The following is a 23,811-nucleotide window of genomic DNA, read 5'->3' on the forward strand; positions in this document are numbered from 1 at the left end:
TCCCACGTGGAAGTGGACTTCTCCATTCCGGTCAAGCAGAGGCGGAAGTGCCTCGTACGAGTACGAGTACTCGGCGCCTCCCGAGAGACACTCTCGTTCGAGTGCTCCGACTGCGGGTTCCGACACGGGACCTGAGGTTGACCGCCTCCGTCAACGTCTCCTCGTGCTTGAGATTGCACTTGGCCTTGGGACTGGCGGTAATGCTGCCGCCCAGGCCCGGGAATCAGGGCGAGCTCGCTCGTCTTGCGGGTCGCCTGGACCTGGTGGAGCGAGAGGTCGCGAGCCTGCACCTGCGGGTGGACCGCCCGGGCTCTTCGTCCGATCTGGACGAGGCCTTTCGCATGATCCGACGGATCGAGGCTTTGTTGCCACGTCCGGAGCCGCCTGCGGCACACTCCCAGACGTACGCGTATGGTGCGTACCCGGCGTACTCAGCGTACTCGGCGTATGGCGCCGGGGTCCGTTCGTATGGAGCCCCTCCGGCGTACGGTCTTGACCGCAGCCTTGCCGTCCCGACCGAGGCTTGGGTGCCTGCTCCGACGCCCTCGTCGACGACTGTGACCGGCCCTCGCTTCGAGGAGCTGGGTCAAGGGGGGTCTGCGAGTCAGCAACCCCCTGCGGGTCAAAGTACCGCTTAAGACGTCCGACATAGAACGTCGGGTGCGTCGTCATTGACTTTGGAAGGTCGATGGTGTACGACGCACCATGTCTGCCCAGGACTGCAAAAGGTCCGATGAAGCGGTGCTTCAGCTTGTTGCTGCCGACAGAGCTAACAGTGTCTAGAGGTAGGTTCCTCGTGTCTAGTAACACTAAGTCACCAATCTCAAATATACTTAAGTTTCCTCTTCCTTGTTTGTCCGAGTACTCCTTTTGTTTATCTTGGGCCGCTGCCATGGCATCGCGGACCCTGCTGACAATGTTCAGCTTGGTATCCATAAAGGATTCCACCTGTTTCCGCAGCGAAACTGGCCTCACATCCGAGACCTGGGAGGAAAGGGCTTTCCGAGCCTCTCCCCCACTTAGAATAGAGGAGTCAGTGTTTCCTCGAAGAGTGAGAGGCACTCTGGGGTGGCGGAAGCCGTTCAAGTAGAACGGCGTGAACCCCGTGGACGCGTGCACCGCGTTGTTGAGCGCAAACTCAACAACTGGAAGCTGCGTCGACCACGTACGTGGCGCTGCCGCGCACACACTGCGCAGAGTGTCCTCGAGCACTCGATTGACGCGCTCTGTTTGGCCGTCTGTCTGCGGATGATCCGCAGTGGACATCTGCAGACGAGTTCCCAGTAAAGGGAAAAGCGTTTTCCAAACGCAGCAGTGAACCGCGGGTCTCGGTCCGAGACAATCGTCTCCGGGAGACCGTGATAGCGGAACACGCCATCGACGAACAACCTTGCGGTTTGTTCGCCCGTCACAGTGACGGGAACTGGAGCAAGATGTACCATCTTGCTCAGCCGACACACGAACACCAAAATTCCGGTGTTGCCGTGTCCGTCGGCGGGAAGCCCAAAGATGAAGTCAAGACTCATCGACTTCCAACAATCAGCCGGTACGGGCAGGCTCTGTAGTGGAGCCGAAGAGTGCCCTGCGGGTTTAACCCGCTGACATGTTTCACATGTCTTGACGTACCGGGCGACCCACTTGTACATGTGGGTCCACCAGAAGGACTGAGAGACCGACAGAAAGGTCTTCTCGCGGCCCAAGTGGCCGCTGGAGGGCGCGTCATGCGCCTCCGCGAGGATGTCGAACTTCAGATCCTCGTCGTTGGGTACAACCACCCGTGGAGGATCAGTGGGCTCTACCCGATAATAGAGGAGGCCCTCCTTCAACTCATATCGGTGGAGCCGTGAGCGCTGTCGCGACGAGAGCCAGTCGGACTTTGCGCTCGTTCCGGCCTTAAGGAACTTGACGATAGGCGCGACAGCCTCATCGTCCCGATACGCCATGCGTATCCGATCATATAGATCCGTTGTCACCCGCGTGATGTGGGCCAACTCATAGTCGGGACGCCTAGAGAGGGCGTCCGCAAGCACGTTGAGCTTGCCCGGCTTGTACTCGACGCGGAAGTTATATTCCGCGAAGAAGGACAGCCACCTCGCCATCCGTTGGGAGAGGTGAGGCGAGTTAGTCGCCGTCCTCAAGGACGCGTGGTCTGTGTAGATCACAAAGGGCGTAGAGCCCAGAAGGTGAACACGGAACTTCACAAGGGCATATTTCATTGCCAGGAGCTCCTTGTCATGGACAGGGTAGTTCCGCTCGGCGGCTTTGAGCTGCCTGGACTGGAATGAGATGACTCGTTCCTGTCCAGCCGTGTCGTCCTGCAGCAATGCACACCCGATGGCGTAATCGGAGGCATCGCAGACGACGCTAAACGGCTTCGTCTCGTCCGGCAGAGCCAGGACAGGGGCCTCTTGGAGACTGGCCTTGATGCTGTCAAAAGCATCCTGGTGCTCTTGCTCCCAGCGCCAGTCGACGTCCTTCTGAAGGAGGCTCGACAAGGGCTTAGCGAAGCCCGCGTACCCAGCGCTGTACTTGTGAAGGTAGTTGGCCAAACCCAACCACTTTCGAAGATCCTTCTGGGATCGGGGCGTCGGCCATGCTGCTATGGCCTTGACCTTGTCTGGGTCAGCCCGAACGCCCACGTTGCTTACGAAGCAACCGAGAACTTTGATCTCTGGTGACGCGAAAACGCACTTGTCGATGTTGGCGTAGAGCTTGTTCGCTCGCATCACGTCCAACACTCGACGGAGGTGTCCTAGATGCACCTCCATGGCCGTCTTGCCTCCCTCGGCACGGCTATGGACAAATATGTCGTCGAAGTACGTCTGTACGAAGGTACGCAAAGGGCGGAACAATTGCGTCACCAGGCGATTGAACGTCGCCGGGGCGTTAGACAAGCCCTGCGGCATGACGAGCCACTCCCAAAGCATGCCGCTTGGAGTGCTTACCGCGGTGAGCGGGATGTCACTCTCTCGCATCAGGATTTGGTAGTATCCGTCTACCAAATCCAGCGCACTGTACAGTACGCTCCCGGCCATGTTGTTCAACAACACATCCTTTCGTGGGATCGGTGTTTGGGCCGGCACCGTTGCGTTGTTCAGCTTGTTATAAGCGTGAACCAGACGCCACTTTCCGTTCGGCTTACGAACGCAGAAAGTCGGCGTCGAGTGCGGGGATTTCGACTCCCGCACCATGCCTGCCTTCGCTTTCGCGGCGAAGAAGGCATCAATGACCTCGCACTGTTCGCGCGGGAGAGGCCATTGCCTCGTGACACAATACTTTGTGCCGGGCACGAGATCAATCTCGTGCCGTACGCCTCGATCCGGTGGGAGCTGGGTCGGTGGGTGTTTATTCACCACGTCCGCATACTCCGTCACCAAAGGATACACCGGATCCTTGGGGTTCTTGAGAATCTCAGAACCCAAGCGCGCCTGACGCTGCTTGTTCATGTCTTCCAGGACGTTCTCGTCCAAGACAGAGGAGGAGTTCAGCTCCTCCTGAGTGGTCTCAGGTCTTATGAGTACCATCTCAGCGATCTCTCCAGCCTTGAGGTTGGCCAGGAAAGACTCAGCCGTCATTTCCTCGAGGTTCAGTATCTCTGCAACCTCTGGCAACTGTTCCAAGTGGACACCAGATGCCTTGACGGGTAAACCCGTCTCGCTATCGAAGATGTGATAGCACTCTTCCACCGGCCTTGTCGGAGGAGCCCGGGCCCTGGACTCCGAGTCGCTTGAAGCGACGTCGATCGGAACGAAGTTCGGATCCGACTTGAGGCGGCGGCGGCGTCTTTGCCGACGGCTTCTGTGACGGGGAGCTTTGCTGCCCACGTCTAGGGATGTCGTCGCTACGACATCCGAGGCACTCGTGGCCTCGTGTGGTACAGTTGTACCCACACAGGAAGCGTGTTCAACGCCTTCCTCTTCAGTTAAGGTCTGGGCGACCGCGTGTGGCACTGTGTTACCCACACAGGAAGCGTATCCGACGTCTTCCTCTTCAGTTATGGTCTGGGCGACCGTGAGTGGAACTCTGTTACCCACTCTGAACACGCTGTTCTCAGTGTTCATGACAGCTGCAGCTGTCTGCGGAACTAAGTTACCCGCCTGTGGACCTAAGTTACCCACTTGGCCGGCGCCTCTTCTGGGCGCGGCCACCATCAAAACATCCTCGGAGTCGTCATATACGTCGACGACTCCCAAGCATCTGCCGGATGCTTTGGTACCCTGGCAGCCCTCGCGGGCGCCCCGGGTCCTGACAGAGGTGGGAACATGACTCACCAATGCTCTGTCGGACTGCGCAGGGCGGCTGGCACCGATTGCCTTGCCTCGCCAGTCGATCCAGGGCTCGTGCTTCTCAAGCCAGGGCATGCCCAGGATCATATCATATGGATCCATATCGAGAACAGTGAACTGTTCGAGGCTGTCAAAGTCTTCAAACTTGACAGCCAGATCCACTTGGACGTTGGGGACAGTGACGACCTTCCCGTCGGCCAGTCGCACTGACACCGTCCCGTTGCCCTTGCTTTCTCGCAAAGCTTCGGACAACTTGTTGCTGTTACGAGCAACCGTCTGGCGGCGTGCGAAATTCTTCGACGCCCCAGAGTCAATCAAGATTCTAAAGGGGTGATCGTACCCCCGTACACATCCGTGTACTACGAGCAACCCGCCGCTGCTCTTCGCCGATTCGAGAGTGCGAAGACTCTCAGGGGCTAAGTCCCCGTGGTACGCGCCACCCGCGCACCCATCACGAAGACTTAGTTCTTCCCCAGTAGGGCGCCCCGCCCCTACTGGTTCCCTGCGTTCCCCTGTCCCCGGGATCCTGGCTTCTGCCAGCGACCCTTGAGGACGGGCTTGGGGAAGGACCGTCTGCGGAGTCTTTCCGCGGGACAGTCGCGCTTGAAGTGGCCCATCTTCCCACAGCCGAAGCAGCGGATGTCACGCTGTTCGGCGGACCCGAGTTCCATGGAAACTGGTCCGTTGGGGCTTGTTCGACCGGGAGCCGACAAGGAACTCCCAGGCCACGCTGAGGCCGGCGTACGCGCCTGGCGATGGCTGTATTCTTCTTGAAGAGCCACTTGAATCGCCTCTTCAAGGGTGCTTGCCTGCACCCGGAACAGCTGAGTGCGTGCGGGGCCCACTCGAAGGCCGTCCATGAACACAGTCATCTTGATGTGTTCATTGAGTGGGTTTCCCACTAGGGACGCCGTGAGCTCCCGTATCTCTTGCACATACTCGTGCAGTTCGCGTCTTCCTTGTTTACACGCGAGGAAGCGCGAACGCTGGCGGTACTCGTAGTTCGCCGGGAGGAACGCGGCTCGGAGCTGTTCGCACAGCTGAGCCCAGGATGTGAAACATCCAGGGGATGTCGCTTCCCGAGTGTACACCCAACTCTTAGCACGACCGCTAAGGTTGGAGAGTGCAAAAGCAACACGCAGTTGCTCGGTCGAGATCAGAGCCGCGTCCATCGCGAGCTCTACTTCTCGGACCCAGAAGTGAAGGTTCTCGCCTTCCTTCCCTTCATACGGCTTTACCTTCAGCCGTATTGGCTTCGGGTGAGGCGGGTTTGCTTCCGCCGCCGGAGCCTGCAGGTTCTCCCGCACATGCGCGATGAGGCCCTGCTCGTACGCGTCGAATGCATTGACGCGCTCGAGCTGCTCAGCCGGTGTTGATACCACCAGGCTCTGCAGGGCCTCCATCCCGAAGATGCCTGCCATCTTCCGAACCGACTCGAACTGAGAGTCGTTCATATGGGAGAAGTCGTTCCTATCCATGGCAACGAACTTCGGCGGTTCAGGTAGTCTACCCGCGATGGCGTGGATTGACTACAAGTGCTACCAAGTGTGACGGGGTCACACAGCACCTTGCGCTAGAGGAAGTTATCTTCCGAGAGTATACAAACTCTCAGTGAACGGCAGTTCACAGGTCCCCTCTTTAATTAAAGAGAGCGAAGTGACCTAAATAAGGTAGATTGTAAACTGAGTATATTTATAGGTAGGTTAAGTTTGTGGTTAATACAAACTATCAGTTACCTATAGAAATGCAATGTCATTTAACCAATGGTTGGTTTTGAATGACCTTGGTACCTTGTACCAAATATCCCGGAGTATGACATGTCATACTCCTGAAGTGTGAAGTGTCACACTTCATGTAACCAGGGTACACTTAGTGCTACGTACCCCGTTACATAGCTGGAGGTCGACCTGGTCTGGAACAGTAGCCATAGCAGTACGTAGATCCAAAAGGTCCAACAAGGACAGTACAGCTAGTACGTGAGAGCACACCCATCCTGATCGGATAAAGGCCTCGCATGTACATTGCAAGAATTTCCGTAGTCGTTCGATCGTCTCGTGTGACCAAATTGGTAAAAGTTCGAAAGGGGGTGGGTGTTCTTGGTGCTTTACCATCACTCTGTGCAGAGAAAGCAGCTCAAACATGTGCTATCAAAGGGTAAGTAGCCAAAACTCTCGATAGATGGTGTTTTCCTCAGCTCCTATGCTCACTTATTGTAGAAATGAGATAAATATTCGTAACGAGAAGCTAACGAGAAGCTCGTAAGATTGAGTTCAATTCATATCACCTTGTCGACATATTAGTGCACTGAAGATGGTACTCGCCTTGAGTTACAGAACTTCGTCAGACTCACGGTATCGATATGTCCCGCGTATGTTGTGCTGATTCCCTGTTGATGTGCAACAGGTCACCAGGGTAGACAACAGGCCAGCAGGGGCTGTGAAGGAGCAACAGGTCAGCAGGGGCAGAACAACAGGTATTAATAATTTTCCGGTAGAGAATAATTCGCGGCTTGCCTGGGTTTTAGAGCCTCCTGCTATTGACGGAAAGTGAGGCGAGTGACATTGCCCGCTGAGGCTACACTAAGAAGGAAACCACAACACAAAGAGATTATTAGTACACGTATGGGTTTGCACCATAACCCAAAGAGAATTTTAGTACACGTATGGCACGGACCAGTTGACACTTGGTACAGTTGGAGATAGGTGACATCCTCCAATAAAAAATTCTCGTTGCTCACCTAGGCCTGGCTGTGCGTCTCGCTACAACGAAAATTGCTTGCTCTGGAGGTCGCGGGCAGTGAAAGCTTGCCGTGAAGCTCGTTTTCAGCTGGAATACAGCTTGAACACTTTTCCATGCTGCCGCGCATTACCATAAGGATCCATCGTCTGCTGTGATTAAACGTAAATTTTGCGTCCCTAGAATTAATGATATACTGCTTTGTTCTTATTAGAAGGCCTGTGGTGGAGAGCTTACTTAAAGCAAGCTAAACTTCATCCAGGTAATTACCTGTTGGCTCTCGTAAAAACCGTTTAAACACACGTCTAAAATGTATAAACTGTTAAAACATTTAGACGTTCCATTATTTACAGTCAATTGCCAGCACTGGTATTAATAGCAGTGATTATAATCCCAAATCTTCGACGTTTTACTCTATGCACGGGTCTGAGATCCTATTCTGCTCAATAAAAAAAAACACGACCACAAGTACTTTAATGTTTGCAGGGCTCCCGATTATGGCATTGTTATTTAATGGGAACCCTTTTTAACCATAAATAATGGCATTGGGCAGCTAGTGTCATCACATACATTATGTCATGTACTGCGCACAAACAATAAATAAGAGCATAATGTAAAGCAAACCAACAACATGTTAATAATTACCGAGTGGCCTCGTCGACATTCTGAGCTGACCAATACTCACCATTTTGGCGTAAGAACAGCACCATTTCTAATGTAATAGGCTGCAAGCTTTGGCGCTCTTGCCCGTACGTCGTCCTGGTGACGCTAAAGAACCTATCAACAAGGTTAGAAGTAGGTGGAATGCAGCTAAGCAGGTTGTACCGCGGCTGAACTGCTGCTAAACGGCGAGCCTTCGTCTTCACTTTCCTTCGCTTTGCTGCAGTGCGTGCAGGTTCTTCTACTTCTTCCAGGCAGCGGAAGGGCTGCAGCACTGCCTTATCGGCCCTCGTTAGACTTTGGCTCCCTCCCAAGACACGCACACAGTAACCTGGGCTGGCGTGAAGGTGGCGTGGCGGGGGAGCGTGGCAAGGACCATAGTAGCTTAGCGAGGGGCTTTGTTCGAGTTGCTCAAATTAAAAAGTGAGGACGTGAGCAAGCTGTGTCGTATAGCTGGCTTAGAGAACAGAGAGTTTAAGTACAGTAGTGAAAAGTCATGGTTGGTTGTGAGAGGTACATAATGATAACGAGGTTTTGCTCATAAATTATGTCGGATGATTCCTTAAGCAAATAAATTATTAATAACATCCAGGTAATCGAAGAAATAAATAATTTTATGATTTCATAAGAAATAATTGAAGAGACCATGCCATAATCGGGAGCCCTGAATGTTTGTAGAACACGTTTAAGCTTACGAGACTGTAAAGTTTAGCAGACTGATATACATTTTCTGGAGGGTCGACTGTGAAAGCACATTGACGACAATTCGTACGGCCTTGACGCTTTTTCTATGAAGATACATACAACATCACCACTGGTTTGGATATCTAGTTCTCTGAGCGCAGGTTGGCGGTCATGCGGCGACGACGCGCCTTGCAGTTCGAGGTGGATGTCGCTGCCGGAGCGTTTGTGCTCAGGGCTTCGGTAACATCTACTGGGGCAACCGTGCCTGCCGCAGGTGCCGTAGTTGTAGGAGCCGAAGTGTATTCGCCATCGCTGGCAGGAGCATCCGTCGTCTGCAGGATATCGGCGGAAGTCGATTCATCCGTGGTAGAGGGGGCTTCCGTAGTTGCAGGAGCCTCAGTCGATGCCGCCGTAGTAGTCGCCGGAGCATCCGTGGTCTGAGTCTGGGCGCCACCGCCACTACCATTGGTGATCGGCGCGCATTGCTTGTAGACCTGCCAGTTGGGCTCGTGCAATGCCAGCCAGTAGAAGGTGAAGGTGCAGTCTCCACTGCAAGACGAGAAATCGATAGGGATCTCGGCCGGGTACGTTGTGAAATCGGCTCGGCAGTCATCCGAGTGGAAAACGCGTTTGTCATCAATCCAGGCCTCACAAGGTCCGTGGTGGGAGTCGATGAACCCCTTCTGCTCCTGGTCATTCTGCCAAGTCATGGAGCTCAGTGAGCTCACATCCACAGGCGAACCAGTTAGCGACGTCTTGCCGCAGTCCGAAGCGACGGTGTCCATCAACGCCTTGAGTGTCTTGAACTTTGAGTTGGGGAACGCCTTTTTGAACATGGCGGTGTTACCCTCGGGGCTGTCGTTCCATTTGAGACCAGAGAATGCCGCGTCGCTCGACTCGGTGAGGAGACCATTGTACGAGGTGTCGATACTATTGGGGAAGTAGGCAGCAGGTAGCCGTGGGCGTTCACCTGGATGGCCAGGAGTGCGACGGCGGAGGAGGCGATAATGAGCTTCATCGTTGGATGTGGAAGTTTGGGCTTGCTGCTCAAAAGGTAAATGCTGGAATGACGAAGAGTAGGGCCATGCCTGAAGCGAACAACCTCGTGCTGATGGCTAATAGCCATTGGCTATGCGTAGCGTGTCAGCATCCTGCAACTGTACCGTACGACAGCACCATATGCGGCTTACGATGGTGGCCATCTGGATCAGATGAACTTCTCAGACAGCCCAACAACTATAGGTGGCAAGTACGCCGAGGGTGCTGCAAAAACAGCTGCCGTATGACGACTGAAATGCACCTCTACAGCGAAAACTAGCCGAGATGTCAAGAACAAATCTCGACAGAATAGATTTCTGCGTGTGGAGCTGGGGAGACACGTGATTTTGTCAGCCACCAGCCGAGGTTAATAATACATTTGGTTGCCGCTCAAGCCTTGAGTCAAGGTGAATACACCGACACCAACCGGAATCAAATCAGTGCCATCTGCAAATAACGCCGATGTCTGATCTTTTTCATACCTGCCAGTGGCTACCACGCCAGTGTGCGCCACTCTGGACAGAGAGCTGATGACTTGAGGGACACCACCTAAATAAAAACGCGCGCGCGATCAAACAGCAATAGGGGGGTCTGACTTCGAACTTCAAACTTCGACTCGAAGGTACTCGTACATGTTCTACGAGCTCTAGTCAGTGCCACTCCGTGAGCAGCGCTACTCTTCGTTGCTCGAAAAGGAGAGGCAGCTACATGTACAGCATCACGGACAGACGTTCCATGGGGTCAGACTCGGAAGGCGATACTCATGGCCTGAAAGCTACTCGAAACGGTTCTGTTTCAGGTCATCGTGCGGTTTGTTCCATTCAAAAGACTGAGTAGTGTATTTTTAGCGACTAGCCGAGCGCCGCCGCTACGCGGCGGTAGTTTAGGTTTAGTTTTACTAATATTTGCTTTAGCATTCCTGCCATTATAATTAAATGAACCATGTGCGCCTAAATCGTTTTTTTCTTAATTTCATTAATCTGGATCAGCATCATATTTCCAGATTAAATATAAAATATTCGAATGATCTTGAATCAAGATTCTTGATGCAATCTTTTCGCTATCACTGTATCTTCATATTCCACCTGCACTTCAAATAGCATTTAAACAAACGCTTCACAACACGTTTAGTTTAGCGTCGTGCTCGATATCACGGATCATTCCTGAGCCGCTATGAAACTTAGCTCACACGATAGTAATAGTTTGTCCAGATTGCACTACTTACCCACTTGTACTCAGTTTGTAAGTAACTAAAGAATGTTCACTTTTCATATCAAACTCAATAAATCTAAGAAAATATTCAAATTCTACTATTTTAATGTATGTAGCGCTCATGATTCAGAATTAGTACTCGAATCTGTGCCAGTTATGATTGAAACATTTTAATATTGTGTCGCAAGACGCCCTGTCGACGGTAGTGTTTTCTATTTGATAATTTAACGATGATTCCAGGATTATTGGACGTCATTTAGGCTCCGAGTTTATTAACGTTTCTATATGGGGTCTACTTAACCAACAATAATTCACACCTCTAGTGTTTATTGTTGTATTGCTGCTCCATTTAAAATATTATCCTACGCCCCTGTCGGCGACACACCCGCCAGCTAAGTATTAATAGTATCGGATTTTGCTGTCTAAACAACTCGTAGAAAACAACGGTTTACACCAGTAACACAAATGAGGTCGCTTTATTCAATCTAAAACTATCCATTTTATGGATCAAGTGACTTAGCACAGCGTTGTTCTTACGACCAGCTTCTGTTGTACATGTACTACTATTTGGCAGCTCAGTCGGTTACCTAACATTCACTTATTTTTTTTAATATTTGTACAACAAAACAATTGTAGTTATTCTTTTAGTCATTGTTTCTTGCACAAACTATTAAGAATATAGTATTACGTATATTATAGTATGGCCTCGAAAACACGCATATCTACGTGTACGCTAAGCACCGTCTAGGTCTTTAGGGGCTATTTCATTAGAGAATAAGTAGCACTCAAATATTTGAAAGCAACATGCAATATTAAAAAGTAAATATAATACTTCGTAGTATTAAAACGATGCCGCCTTCGGATAATGGATAGTATTGTGCAAATCTCCATATGTGCTCTGTGAACCACATGAATTTACTGATGTAAGCTACATAATTCCATTTTAGTTAATCGAAGCCGCCTTCGCTCCGCTTGGCAGCCAATGGGAAGGCTAAGAAATCTGAGCGTTTCGTGTGACGGACGGACGGACACCGTGCTAGCATTGATAGTTTAGGACTAGCCGTTCGCCGCCGCTACGCGGCGGAGTGGAATGGTTTGTTGAAGATGAGGTGGCCTCAGCTTTAGTGCTTCTTGGTGTCGCGTGTTTTGAGAGCGTGGTTCACCCAGTATATATTGGCATCGTGTATTTAACCACTTGCCTTTCCGAAGTCTCATTCGGCCCCGTATAATATCGTGGTTTGGAACGTTTCCGTTACCCCGTACTACAGGTTGGGTGTTGTTTTCCTCAATGGCTCATGCTCGTTCGTGCTCTTCTCGGCTTCGTGGTTCCTGCTCACCCATGGCCCACGCTGCTCAGCGGCTATGTCCTCTCTCTTGTGGGTTCATGCGCTTTAGTACGGCCTTTTCGTAAATGCTAACTTTTCTCTGTTCTCAAACGTTTATGTGGGTTGCACAGGCTTCGTGGTAGATACTATTTCGTGGCCGTTGGCCTTCCATCGCCGGTGCTCCAGCCGAAGTGTGCTTGCAGCGGGGCTGCCGTAGCTTTAGCGTCAGAGGAAGACGTTCGACTCAAAGAGTCACTGATACTAAGTTCCTTATCCAAAGGACACTTACAGCCCAAGACCAGGGCTCAAAGTTAACACCTTAACTTTTATGCTTCAAAACCAGAAGTGTTTTATTTACTATTATTGCGGCCAAGCCGCCTAGGGGTAAATGTATCTCTTTAACTATCTAGCATAGTTAAACCTAATCAAATGCATAACGTGTGGCTTTCAGCCAACGTACTGAGAGACCTTGTTAACTCTCCAACTTATGTACTGAGAGTTTGTTAACTCTCCGGGTACTTCGTACCCCTGTGTGTTCCACACCATGTAACCCCGTTACACTCTCCCTCACTAAGATGAGAACATACCGTTCTCGAACTTTCCTCAGCGAGGTCACGTCTTGTCAAGACGACGGAGGTCACTAGACCTCACCTCTGCGTTCTGCAGCTCCACGAGCTCACAAACGCGTTCGCATCCTTGATGCCTGGCACTTTCACTCCGGCCCACGGCCCAACGTCTCCAGCGCGTCGCGCCGCCCCTGCCTCGTCGGTCCCAGACCCCCAACTGCGCTCCGCAACTGCTCCAAGAGCATCTTCGTCTCTTTCGGTGGCACAGTACCACCAAGCGTATCGCCGTCGCCACGGTCAACGCTCCATGAGCCGTCAACAAGAAGAGAGCAAAGCTCAAAGCTCGTCAGAGCCGCGGGCGCCGCCCAGAGGGAACGATGTTCTGTTCTCGGAACTCGAAGAGGGCGAAGTCGATTACGACGAGCCCATGGGTAGTGAGGATCACTCCAACCCAACCTCTCCGAGGTCGCACACTGGTGCCGCGTCTTCCCCCGCTTCCTCTGTGAGGTCTAGCCGCTCAACGGCGCAATCTCAAACAAGAAGAGACCTGCGGACACCGCATCCGTTCTCTGAACGTTCGAATCCGATTCGCTCGCTGCGCGATGCGCCACCGCTATCGTCGCGGTATGACGAGGAAGATCGATACGATCACAACGTCATTACGAATGACCTGGACGAGGCCCAAGGCCGTCTGTTGTCCAATGAGCAGCGCTCGCAGTCGTTCCGACCTGTGGTCCGACCACTTGTTCTAACGTCACGCCGTGACTACGGCTTCCAGCCGCGGAACCCTGCCGAAGCGGCCCGCCTCGCGGCGCAGCAGCCGCTGAACACGTACACGTGTGGGTCTGCGGCCTCGACTGCTGATGAGCAAGTGCAACGGCACCGGCTCCGAGAGCGATATCTGACTCCACAAGTCGCAACTCCTCAGGAGTATCAGGCGCGCCTGCATATGCAGCTCAACCGCCAACCGGTTCCCTCCATGCGAACCATTCCGGTTGTTCTCAACCCTGGGGAATCCCAGCGTGCTTATGAAGCACAATTCCGAAGCTGGGTGGAGGGAGCTCGACGGCTCCCCTCCTACAATGCTCTTCGAGCAAGTTTCTCTGAAACTGATATCCGTCTTGAGAGACGTTTGTGCTTTGACTTCGCTAAGTCGAAAGCACGTCGACGGACACTGGGACCCCGTCCCCATCACCTCGAGGCGTCACCACCTCTTGCTCATGCTGCGAGCACCGCTCATTCCTATGAGCCGGCTGCTCCAGCCACTGGTCGGAGCTTGAGCTCAGCCACCGACCTGTCATCCCCGCGTTCTAGCGGCGGGAAGCGCTCGGCACCTGACGACGCGGTCGTACGCCGTAGCGGCGGGGCAGTGAGTGTGCCCGATCAAAAGCGTCGACGACGTCAGGGCAGTCCTGCCGGAGGACAACCTCAAACTCCCAAGAGTTTTGTGAGTGAGGATAACCCCTCCATTTCACAAGGTACTGAGTACGACCCTGGCGCATGCGCCTCGCCATCAGGCGTTCCACATGGAAGTGGATCTCGCCGTGCTCATCGAGCAGAGCAGGAGGAGGCCGAGCCTCAGCTGGACTCTCGCGGGGAGAGTCAGCACGTGCCGGAACGGCGTCTGCGTCCATACGACGCCGGCGTCCACGACGCGAACGTTCACGTTCACCGCCCATCGGTCGATCTCGAAGAGATGATCCACCTTGTGGATAGGTTAGAGCCACCACTGCTGACTCACAACCAGGTCTCGGACCTTGAGCGTCCAGTTGCTCGGCTGAACGCTCAGCTTGCCTTGCTCCTGCATCTCGGGCACTTCGCTCCGCGACCTGTGGCTCTGCCACATGCTGTTGATCAGCCATCTGTGGATCCACCACTTGCTGTCGTTCAGCCTCCCGTGGCTCTACCACCTGCTGCCCTGCAGCTGTCCGTGGCCCAGCCACCGTTGGTGCCAACGCCTCCGCGCTCACCTGAGCAGGGTCTTGGTATGGCTTAAGCAAGCCGACATAGAAGACCGGATGCGTGCGCATCTTCTTCGGAAGGTTAAGCGTATACGCTAGGCCCTTCTTGGCCACGACCTTGAACGGCCCTATGAACCGTGGTCTCAATTTTGTCTTAAAGACTGCAGACACTGCATGAGTAGGTAGGTTTTTGGCATTTAATAAAACTAGGTCTCCGACCTCAAACCTTTCTTCATTGCGTCTGCCTTTGGCATCTGCATGTTCTTTTTGCATGTCTTGGCTTTCAGCCATAGCGTCGCGTACTTGACGCATTACGCTTAGTCTCAAAGAGACAAAGTCATCGACTTGCTTACGAGCCGCAACAGGGCTGACATCAGCTAGCCGCTCGGCTATCCCTCCCCCATCAAGCCCTGAGCCACTGCGTGGCGGCGTCAATGGGACGCGAGGGTTAACCAAGCCGTTCACATAGAACGGAGTGTAGCCTGTCGAGGCGTGCACTGCATTATTTAATGCGAACTCAACGAGTGGGAGCATCTGGCTCCAGCGCTTTGGCGCCTCAGCGCATACGCTTCGGAGGATATCCTCCACAACGCGATTCACGCGTTCGGTTTGACCATCGGTCTGCGGATGGTCCGCTGTGGACATGTCCAACCGAGTGCCAAGCACTCTGAAGAGGGACGTCCAGAACTTCGCGGTGAAGCGCGGGTCTCGATCCGAGACAATTGCCTCAGGCAAGCCATGTTGGCGAAAGACTCTGTCTAAAAACAGCAAAGCTGTACCTTCACCATCTATGGTGTCCGGCACCGCCGCTAGATGAGCCATCTTGCTCAATCAGTCTACAAAGACCACTATACCCGTGTTTCCCGCCTTATCCTTGGGAAGGCCAAACACAAAGTCCATACTCATGGACTGCTAGCATCCCTTGGGGACAGGCAAACTCGCCAATGGCGCTGCCGTGCTCGGCGCGGACTTCGTCCGTTGACACGTCTCACACGTGCGTACATAGGTGCCGACCCACTTATACATTTTGGGCCACCAGTACATCGTGCTCACCGAGCCGTAGGTCTTCTCCCGACCTAAGTGCCCGCCCACGGGCGTATCATGAACCTCATCGAGGATTCGATACTTGAGATCCTCATCATGAGGAACGACTACACGAGGGTTATCCTCAGAGTCGGTGCTGTAGTACAGCAGGCCGCCATCGAGCGAGTATCGATGCAGCCTCGCGCGTAAGCGCCCAGACAATTCTTTGTCAGAGTCTAGAAACTCTTCGCTCCCAAGAGCCCGTAGCAGCGCTACGCACATGTCGTCTTGTGCATACGCTCCGCGTATCAAGTCAGGCACTGACGACGTCACTGTCGTGACATTGGCTAACTCGTAGTCCGGCCTGCGCGAGAGCGCATCGGCCACTACATTAAGCCGCCCCAGCTTGTACTTCACCTCGAAGTTATACTCGGCAAAGAAGGAAAGCCATCTTGCCATTCTCTGAGAGAGATGAGGCGACTGTGTCGCAGTGCGTAACGACGCATGATCAGTAAAGATCACAAAAGGCTTAGAGCCTAGCAGGTGTACCCTGAATTTGACTAGAGCATACTTCATTGCAAGTAGCTCTTTGTCATGAACTGGATAGTTCTTCTCTGCAGCTTTGAGCTGGCGAGACTCAAACGCGATCACGCGCTCACACCCTTCGGCGTCTGCTTGTAGTAAAGCACAACCGATTGCAAAATCGGAGGCGTCACAGACGACGCTAAACGGACTATCCGGGTCCGGTAGCGCAAGGATCGGAGCCTGGAGAAGGCTCTCCTTCACAGCCTCAAAGGCTCCGTCGTGCTCGACGTTCCAGCACCATGGTGCGTCCTTCTTAAGGAGATCTGATAATGGCCGAGCCATCTCCGCGTAGTTCGCACTGTACTTGTGCAAGTAATTGGCTAAGCCTAGCCACTTGCGTAAGTCTTTTTGGTTCTTGGGAACCGGCCAGCCCACGATGGCCTTGACTTTGGCAGGATCTGCCCGTAAGCCACGCTTCCCAATGAAGCACCCGAGGAAAGGTATCTCCTCCGCGCCAAAGACGCACTTGTCCAAGTTGGCATACAACTTATTAGTGCGCATGCACTCGAGCACCGCTCGCAAGTGGTCAATGTGGTTATCCACGTCTGACTTTCCGTGCTCGGCACGACTATGGACGAATATATCGTCAAAGTACGTTTGAGCGTACGCCCGGTGGGGCCTAAACAACTGCGTCACAAGACGATTGAACGTTGCTGGTGCGTTCGACAGCCCCTGGGGCATCACCAGCCACTCCCAGAGCATACCGCTCGGAGTACTCACCGCTGTCAGCGGAATGTCGCTCGCTCTCATGAGCAATTGGTAGTAACCATCGACCAAGTCGAGCGCGCTGTACAACGTACAGCCTACCATGTTGTTCTGCAGATCATCCTTGCGAGGAATCGGCGTTTGCGCCGGGATAGTGGCCGCATTTAGCTTGTTAAAAGCATGAACAATGCGCCACTTGCCGTTCGGCTTTCTGACACAGAACGTGGGTGTCGAGTGCGGAGACTTACTCTCACGCACCATCCCTGCCTCGTGCTTCGCACGGAAGAATGCGTCAATGACGTCACACTGCTCTCTCGGCAAAGGCCATTGCCTTGTTACGCAGTATTTGGTTCCAGGAACCAGGTCAATCTCATGACACACGCCTCGATCCGGAGGCAGGCTCGTCGGTGGGTCTTTTGAGACAACGTCTCCATACTCCTTCACCACCGGGTAGAAGGGATCCGAAGGATCTTTGAGGATCGCCGATCCACTTCTTGCGCTCAGCGCCTTCTTGGTGTCCTCTAGGACCGCGTCGTCCACGACGGATGAGGAGTTCAACTCCTCCTCAGGTCCCAGCAAGACCACCTCGGCTAGCTCGCCTGCCTTTAAGGCTTCGCCGAACTCGGCAATGGACATCTCGTCCAGCTCTAGCAGAGCATCTGCAGCGGGCAGAGTATCAAGGCTGATATCGCCTTCTACCTCCCCCGTCACTCCGTTCACGAGTGTATACAGCTGTTCACAGCAATCACGTGGAGCCTCACCGCACATCACGTGGGACACATCGTCCGACGTCGAAGACGTCACAGACGTCACAGACGCCCTGTGTCTTCTTCTCCTCTCCCTCCGCGACCGAGCCCGGCCGGATGAGGGCGGTGTGGTGACATCTCCGTCACCACCACCGGGTGCAGCAGCACCATCACTCCTCGAAGAGGATACAGTGTCTCGCAAGACACTCGGCTGAAAGCCAAGAGGTTCTTGACCTTCACACAGTGAGCTAGGTGTCACTTCACCTGCATCTCCTGGGCCACGCCCATGATGCCTCGACTCGCAGTCGACCGCGACCCTCGGGTCACGCAGCGGTAGGTCATCGACCAGATTCATACCACTCAGTGGATTACGCGCCACTCCGCGCTCGTCCTCACCAGGACCCAGCAGTTGGTCATTGACCTGACCTGCACCGCTCCGCGGATAACGTGCCGCACCACGTACGCCCTCAGGGCAAACAGCAACCTCGTTGCTAACAATTTCGGACATACTAATGTCCAGCACTACGGCCGCCTCGGCCTCGTGCTAGCGCCAAAAGCGCTTCTGCTTCCTAGCAGAGGTGGGTTCATGACTCACCAAAGCTCCACTAGGAGCAGGGTGCGACGCACCCAGCGTTTTCGACTTCCAGTCGATCCATGGCTCATGACGTTCCAGCCATGCCATGCCAAGGATGAGGTCATACCTCGCATCCAGGTCTAAGACCAAACAGCGTTCCACGCTATCGAAGTTCTCAAACTTCACTCCAAGGTCGACAGAGACCTTCGACACAGTTACCAGTGTCCCCGTCGCGAGACGGACAGAGATCGTATCTCTCGTTGGCACTTCCAGTGCCTCAGCATACAGCTGACTCCCTTCCAGGGCGGAGCGACGGGCGTAGTTGCCCGAGGCTCCCGAGTCAATCAAGACTCTCCATGGCTTTGCAAAGCCCTTCACGTTCGCTTGAACGACCAGCAAGCCCGGCTTGCACACACTCTTCTCGTAAGAGAGATCAGCTCTCTTCGGGGCTGAGCCCCGTTGCCCTCTACCTCTTCGAGGCACAACAGAACTCAGTTCTTCCCCAGTAGGCCGCCCCGCGCCTACTGGGAGTTGCCGTTTCCCGGCGATGACCCGGAGGGTTGGCTCGCCGGAGCCTCGCGCTTCTTGCGCAGAGGGCAATAGGCCCTCAAGTGCTTAGTGCTATTGCACACAAAGCATCGGCGGATGCCGGCGCGCTGCTCCGCAACAAGAAGCTCCGCTTCTTCATCTTCAGCATAGCTGAGGTCCATCGGCTCTGGACCGCTCGAAGAGCTTGCGCTACCAGCGCTCCAACCAGGTCGCGCCGACCTGAAGTTGTGCTCGGCATTCAATGCCACATCCACCGCCTCTTCAAAAGAGTTAGGGTGTACACGGAGCACTTCCGTTCGAGCTGCGCTCACACGAAGTCTCTCCATGAACACGGTCACGCTGACCAGTTCCGGAAGAGGGTCCGCCGCCATTCCGGCGATAAGAGTTCTCAACTCTTGGACATAGTCCAATAAATCCTTCTTACCCTGGCGGGTAGCAAGGAACTTTGACCGGACACGGTACGCCTGATTAGGCGGCGCGAACACGCGCGAAATCTGTTGCTTCAGCTGATCCCAAGTGAGAAATGCAGCGTCAACAGACGTGCCGCACGTTAGTGCCCATTCGCGAGCGCGACCTCAAGCCTGGAGATAGCCAGCGCCACGCGCTGATGCTCAGACTGGAGCAGGGCCGATCCCATGGCCATCTCGACCTCACGGGTCCAGAGAAGGAGATTCTCTCCATCCTTCCCCTCGAAGGTTTTTACGCTCACCATGAGCGGTTTCAGTCTCATTGACTCTTCACGCGTCATCGACGCCGCCGCCGTTGCGGCGCTCATCTTCTCTTGGACATGCTCCAAGAGCGCGTTCTCGTAGCGGGAGAACGATTCCAGCCTGGCAGTGACCGCCTCTGGACCTTGCGATGCAAGATGAGCCACGCCTCCGGGCCAAGCAAGGACATAAGCATAGTAAGCGCGTCCTGCTGCGCCGGGGGCAAATTCGCGAACACGGGGTGTTCCATCCTCGCAGAGGATATAGTCAACCGACTCAGGAGCGGGATTGACTACAAGTGCTACCAAGTGCAGCGGGGCTGCCGTAGCTTTAGCGTCAGAGGAAGATGTTCGACTCAAAGAGTCACTGATACTAAGTTCCTTATCCAAAGGACACTTACAGCCCAAGACCAGGGCTCAAAGTTAACACCTTAACTTTTATGCTTCAAAACCAGAAGTGTTTTATTTACTATTATTGCGGCCAAGCCGCCTAGGGGTAAATGTACTTCTTTAACTATCTAGCTTAAACCTAATCAAATGCATAACGTGTGGCTTTCAGCCAACGTACTGAGAGACCTTGTTAACTCTCCAACTTATGTACTGAGAGTTTGTTAACACTCCGGGTACTTCGTACCCCTGTGTGTTCCACACCATGTAACCCCGTTACAGTGCTATTCCGTGGTTTGGTGACTCCATGCAGTCGTGTTGTTCCGTCGCCCGTGTATCGTGCTCTCCAGGTGAGTTTCCATCGACCGCGGTATCACGCTATCGTGCAATCACGGTGTGGTAATGCTGTCTATGATATTGTGCTCGCGTAGTGCACCTGCGTTGCCCGTGCTATCGTGTTCTACAATGGCATCGTGCTCCACAGTGTGCAGTCGTGGTCACCCCAAGCGCCCACCTCCCCGTGTATTTCTTGGCTGGCCCGCCGTTCGTGCAATCTAGTTCTAATGTAGTACTATCCTCCGTGGCTCGGTAAGCTCAGGTTCAACACTGGTATCGTTCTCCGCGGCACGGTGATTTTACGTCTATAGCTCTGCGGCTGCGTTCTCCCATGGCTCAGTGGCACAGCCCATGCTATCGTGCTAGCTTGTGGTGTCGCGGCTGGTCTGTCGTCCGTAAGGTTGTAAGCTTCCGTAGTATCATACTCCGGGACTCGGTGAGCTCCAATTCTACCTTAATATCATTCTCCAATGCTCGGATGATCTTTCGTTTATGGTATACCGCGGCTTCATGCTTGGTCGGTCGACTGTGCTCCGTGTTCTACCGGGGTGCTATGGGATAATTGCTGTCCGTGCACTCTTACCGCTACGTGCTCTACCGTGGCCTCGAACGTGCGTGCTCTTCCGTAGTCGTGCTTTTCAGCAAGCTGTGGTGTCTATATAATTAGTTCCTTTTCGTAGCCCGTACGCTCCCGTCATATTCTTGTCCTTCTGTCCTTTTCCTGGCTGTGTGCCCTTCCGCCTGTCACGCTACCCATACAACTTTGTGGTTTGCATCAGCTAAGTCTTCTGTCATCGTCCATCCTTCCGTGCTTCATGTTTCTCTTATATCCCATCGTGTACATAGTGTGGGTCGGTGTTACTTCGTTTTCGTATTCTTGCTTAGTCACGTGCCTCCGCGCTAACTTAATCACAAACGCTGTTCCCATTTTGTTTGATGTAAGCAGCATATATTGTTGGAAAGCTTACACAATCTCTTAAGGTCGCACACTACGCGCGCACATACAAAGGAAGATGATACTTCTCCCGGGGGCAGTGTGGGTGCAGGGGCGTGTCGGGTAGGAAGCCACAATAGTCATATTTTTTTTGTTTTCACATGAGTAATAATAGTAGTAAAATTGTAATTTATTATCTAGCGCTAATTTTATTATTATGTGTACTACTACTAATAATATCTGCAAGCAAAAATATGAAATATCTTGATAATAGTACTACTCAATACATTATTGAAAGTTTAATTATTAGAAACGTACTACGAAGCCTAAAACATTAATCCACATCCAATAAGTACCAAATCTCCAGTTTAAGTCGAAATATAGGTCAACAGGGCCTACAATTTTTTCAACAGCTCATACGACGACATAGTACGTGTGTGTTCATCGGCGCCTTTTAATTATGCTAACTAACGCGTACACAGGCAGCGCTCTTTGCGTGGCCTTGCGAACCGCAGCTGAAAATGAGAGCAAAATGAAATTTAAGCGGTGCGTTTAAGTACGATGTGTAGTCCACATACAGTGTGTACAAAACACAATGTTGATTTTAGCCAATAAAGGCCGCCTTCGCTGCGCCCGGCAGCTTTTTAGCGAATCGACGCCGCCTTCGCTGCGCTCAGCAGCCAGTAGAACGCCCGCATTTGCGTTACATTTAAGAGCCCTAGCCCGTTACGGACGGACGTACGGACAGACACACGTCAGACTCCACTAGGGGGGTACGACTAGCCGTTCGCCGCCGCTACGCGGCGGAGTGGCATGGTTTGTTGTAGATGTAGTGGCCACGAATTTAAGTGCTTCGTGGTGTCGCGTGTTTTGTGAGCGTCGTTCACCCAGTAGATCTTAGCTTCGTGTACTTAGCGACTTACCTTTCCGAGTCTCATCCGGCCCCGTATAATATCGTTGTTTGGTACGCTTTCGTTACCCCGTACTACAGGTTGGATGTCATGTTCTACAGTGGCCGGCGCTCTTCCGTGATATTTTGGCTTCGTGGTTCCCTGCTCACCCGTGGCCCAGGCTGCTTAGTGATTGTCCTAGATTTGTGAACTCATTCTCTCACGGTGCTTAGTGGTTGTGTGCTAGCCTTTTTGGTCTCATGTGCTCCCGTAGCACGACCCTCTTTCGTGGCTGCTAGATATTCCGTGTTCTCAAGGGCTTACGTGTATTACACAGGCATCGTGTCCATGATCATTCATGGTCGATAGCATTCCATTTTTGGTACCCTCGCCAATGGGTGATTTTACGAAGTTTTCTGTCACCTGTGTGCCGCGCACCCCTGTGGTGGCTTCATCTACCGCGTTGTCGCGCTATCGTGCAATCACAATGTGGTTATGCTGTTTTTTGCTATCGTGATTGCATAGTATATATGTTTTGCCAATGTTATCGCGCTCTACGATGGTTCCGTGTTCGCGGTGTGCAATCTTGGTCTCCAGAAGCGTTTCCCCGCGATTTTGTGGCTGGTCGGCCGTCCGGGTAAACGTGTTTTAATGAAGTATCGTCTTCAGTGGTCCGGCGATCTCATGCTCTACTGTGCTATCGTGCTCAGTGGCTCGGTGATTTCCCGTGGCTGCTTGCTCTTCCATGTTTTAGTGGCTGTTCCATCGTTCATGCTATCGTGCAATCGCTTGGTGTCGCGGCTGGTCTGTCCTCCAAGCTCTCGTTATCTACAGTAGTATCGCGCTCCCCAGTGAGATCCGTTTTCACCCTGGTATCGTGCTCCAATACTCGGTGATTTCTCTTTTTTGGTCTCCCGCGGCTTTATGCCTGGTCCGTCGACCGTACTCCGTGCTCTACCGTGGTGCTATCGGAGAATTGCTGTTAGTGCACTCTTACCGCTACGTGTTCTACCGTGGCTTCGAGCGTGCGTGCTCTTTCGTAGCCCGTGCTTTTCAGCATGCTGAGGTGTCTATGGATTTAGTTCCCTTCTGTGGCCCGTACGCTCCCGTCATATTCTTATGGTTCTGTCCTGTTCATGGCTGCGTGCACTTCCATATTTCACGCTACGTAAAACACTTCGTGGTTTGCATCGCCTAAGGCTTCTATCTTTCGTGCTTCGTGTTGCTCTTCTATCCCATCGTCTACATAGGGTGGGTCGATGTTCCTTCGGGCTTCGTGCTCTTGCTTAGTCACGTGCATCCGCGCTACCTTAAACACAATAGCTGTTCCCATTTTTTTATGTACGCTACATATATTGTTGGAAAGTTTGCAGAATATCTGAAGGTCGCACACTACGCGCGCAAATACAAAGGAAGATGACACTTTTTCCCGGAGGCAGTTTTGTGTGCAGGGGTGTAAGCCACAATAGTCATATTTTAAAGCTTTCACATTATTATTAATAGTAATACAATTGCTATTTATTATTAAACGCTGATATAATTATTTGTGTACTACTACTACAAATGACTGCAAGCAAAAATATGAAATGGCTTGATAATAGTAATATGAAAAATAATATTGTAAGTTAAATTAGTACAGCAGTACTACGAAGCCTAAATCATCATTATATATCCAATAAGTACTAAAGTTCGATTAAGGCCGAAATATAAGTCACCAAAGCCTAAACTTTTTTCAGCAGCTCCTACGACGATATAGTACGTGTGTGCTCATCGGCGCCTTCTACTAATGCTAGCTAATGCACACACAGGCAGCGCCCTTTGCGTGGCCTTGCGAACCGCAGCTGAAAATGAGAGCAAAATGAAAGTTCGTTAAGTACGATGTGTAGTCCACATACAGTAAGTACAGCA

General features: G+C 52.7%; 1 protein-coding gene across 1 annotated transcript; it reads right to left on the reverse strand.

Annotated features, from left to right (window-relative positions):
- Positions 1-8,414: 8,414 nt before the first annotated feature.
- Positions 8,415-9,568, reverse strand: PITG_01966 (uncharacterized protein; the record flags this gene model as incomplete). The annotated part of the gene is made up of 2 exons (XM_002908509.1): positions 8,415-9,481; positions 9,557-9,568. 2 exons carry the CDS (start codon positions 9,566-9,568, stop codon positions 8,510-8,512), a joined length of 984 nt encoding a protein of 327 aa, XP_002908555.1.
- Between the last annotated feature and the right edge of the window lie 14,243 nt (positions 9,569-23,811).

Source organism: Phytophthora infestans, genomic scaffold (assembly GCF_000142945.1).
Source record: "Phytophthora infestans T30-4 supercont1.2 genomic scaffold, whole genome shotgun sequence".
NCBI classification, from domain to species: domain Eukaryota; phylum Oomycota; class Peronosporomycetes; order Peronosporales; family Peronosporaceae; genus Phytophthora; species Phytophthora infestans.